At 48.2% G+C, this 2,500-nt stretch overlaps 1 protein-coding gene across 3 annotated transcripts in view; it reads right to left on the reverse strand.

Annotated features, from left to right (window-relative positions):
* The window catches only part of LOC123508305 (serine/arginine repetitive matrix protein 1-like), a 135,801-nt gene that overhangs the window by 97,120 nt on the left and 36,181 nt on the right, over positions 1-2,500 (reverse strand). For all 3 annotated transcript variants that reach the window (XM_045261904.1, XM_045261903.1, XM_045261905.1), the window contains exon 2: positions 920-1,255. In XM_045261904.1, the coding sequence (XP_045117839.1) occupies positions 920-1,255 (336 nt within the window). The remainder of the gene's footprint in view (positions 1-919; positions 1,256-2,500) is intronic.

Here is a 2,500-nt window from a genome sequence, read left to right on the forward strand (position 1 = left end):
GCTCTCTTTTCTCCTTTTTCGTTTTCTTCGCTTTTCTTCTTCATCTTCCTCTTTCCTCCTCCTCCTCTTCTTCTTCTCTTCCTCCTCCTCCTCCTCGTCGTCCTTGTCCTCATGCTTCACCTGGTCGGTCTTCTTCTTCACCTCCTCCTCCTCCTCCTTCCCCTTCTTGTCCCCTCTACCACCGCTACCTCCTCCTCCTCCTCCTCCTCCTCTTAGCTTTTCTTCATATATTTTTTCTTTTTTCTCTATTATTCGTCCTTCTTCTTAGTTTATTTTTGGTCTTTGTTTCTTGCTCCTCCTCCTCCTCCTCCTCCTCCTCCTCCTCCTCCTCCTCCTCCTCTTCTTCTTCCTCCTCATTATAATTTACGAAACCTGCATACTAGTGCCCCTAAGCATTGACTCTCTCTCTCTCTCTCTCTCTCTCTCTCTCTCTCTCTCTCTCTCTCTCTCTCATATTAACTTCTTTTCTTTCTCCTTTGTCTTTCTTCTTTCCAATCTATTCCTTTCTATCTTTTTATTACTCCTGTTCTCTTCCTTCCCTCCTTTCATGTCCTCCTTCAGCGTTGTCTCCTCATTTTCCTTCATTATTTTCCATTTTCCTGCAAGTGGTGAATAATTACCACTGGCATCAACACCACCACTACCACCACCACCACCACTATTACCAGCACCATCACCACCATCAGCGTCATGCACTACCTCTTTCTCTTCCTCCTCCTCCTCCTCCTCCTCCTCCTCCTCCTCCTCCTCCTCCTCCTCCTCTTCATCCGGGCATAAAAAACGGAGGCTGGATCGTATTTTCACGTTAGCATCTTTAGGGAAGAGGACACACACACACACACACACACACACACACACACACACACACACACACACCCACCTCTCATCCCTACTCTCTCTCTCTCTCTCTCTCACTTACGTTGTAGCGGCCAGGCACGTAAATCGGGTGATCATCGTAGTACCGGTGATCGGGAGACGAGGAGTGGGACGAGGCGTGGGAGGAACCTGGGGGGCGTGGCTGCAGGGGAGGGGAGCCAGCACCACCCCCCTCACCCTCCTCCCGGTGCTTGGGGGAGCCGGGGTCGGGGGGCGGGGAGGCTGGGGCAGGGGGTTCAGGGTTCTTGACACGTTTAATCAGCTGGTTCCAGGCGTCCAGGCGCAGGTGGTCCAGGTGGTCGAAGACATCTTGGTAGTGAGTGCTGAATTGGTCTGCATAACGCGACGCCAGACCCTCCAGTACCCCGCGCTGCCCGTCCTGGGGTAGAGAAAATGGGGTGCTGTGACGGGACGCTAGAAGAAAATGGGGTGTTGTGAAGGGGCGCTAGAAGAAAATGGGGTGTTGTGAAGGGACGCTAGAAGAAAATGGGGTGTTGTGAAGGGACGCTAGAAGAAAATGGGGTGCTGTGACGGGACGCTAGAAGAAAATGGGGTGCTGTGACGGGACGCTAGAAGAAAATGGGGTGCTGTGACGGGACGCTAGAAGAAAATGGGGTGTTGTGAAGGGACGCTAGAAGAAAATGGGGTGTTGTGAAGGGACGCTAGGAGAAAATGGGGTGCTGTGACGGGACGTTAGAAGAAAATGGGGTGTTGTGAAGGGACGCTAGAAGAAAATGGGCGTTATGAAGGGGACGATTGGCTGTATGGAAGAAAACGGGTTCTTTTACGGAAGAAAACGGGTGTGTTATGAGGGGAAAGATTGTTTGTATGAAGAGAATGGGTGTTACGAAGGGGGACGACTGGCTGTATGGAGGGTAACACTAGACTAAAAGAAAATGGGAGGTGTTATGAAAGAGACGCTAGACAACACGAAAGAAAACGGGTGTATTATGAAGGGGGAGACTAGACAACACGGAAGAAAACGTGAGGTGTGATATGCTCCCCAAAAAAAAAAAAAAAAAAAAAAAAAAAAAAAAAGGATGAATAAACAAATAGACAAATAAATGAATAAATAAATAAAAATAAGAAAAAAAAAAAACATATAGCAGTAATTCTCCTTAATATATTCCAATAACACCAACAACACCACGAAAGAAAACGGGAGATGTGTCACGTTCCCCCTTAGACAAATAAATAAGGATATAAACAAATGTTAAAATAAGGAAAAAATATATGGCTGTAATTTTCTCTAATATACATTCCAGTAACAACAAGACACACTAAAGTCTGTCTACCCTCAAGTGGCTCCTAGGTCTCCGTCTGAATCGTGTCCCAGGGAGTGGGGTTGTCAGATCTTGAGGAAAACCGTAGTCTGTCCTCGCGATAAGTGTGTGGATCAACAGAAAACGAGTATTATTCACCTAAAGCCAAGTATATCACCAATAGGTCCGCCGTGGTACAGTGGAACCATGCGTGCTTTGGGGTCCGAGGGGTCTCCAAGCGCAAAGGTTCGAATCCTGTCCACGGTCCGAGTGTAGGCTGGGCTTCCTCACTCGGGGCAACGGTTTCCTAGCGGGTGGGCTTTCAGATAGGAGGTACCCTAAAAAATATCCCCTTTAGCCCA

The sequence above is a fragment of the Portunus trituberculatus genome, chromosome 24, assembly GCF_017591435.1.
Source record: "Portunus trituberculatus isolate SZX2019 chromosome 24, ASM1759143v1, whole genome shotgun sequence".
In the NCBI taxonomy this organism is placed as follows: Eukaryota; Metazoa; Arthropoda; class Malacostraca; order Decapoda; family Portunidae; genus Portunus; species Portunus trituberculatus.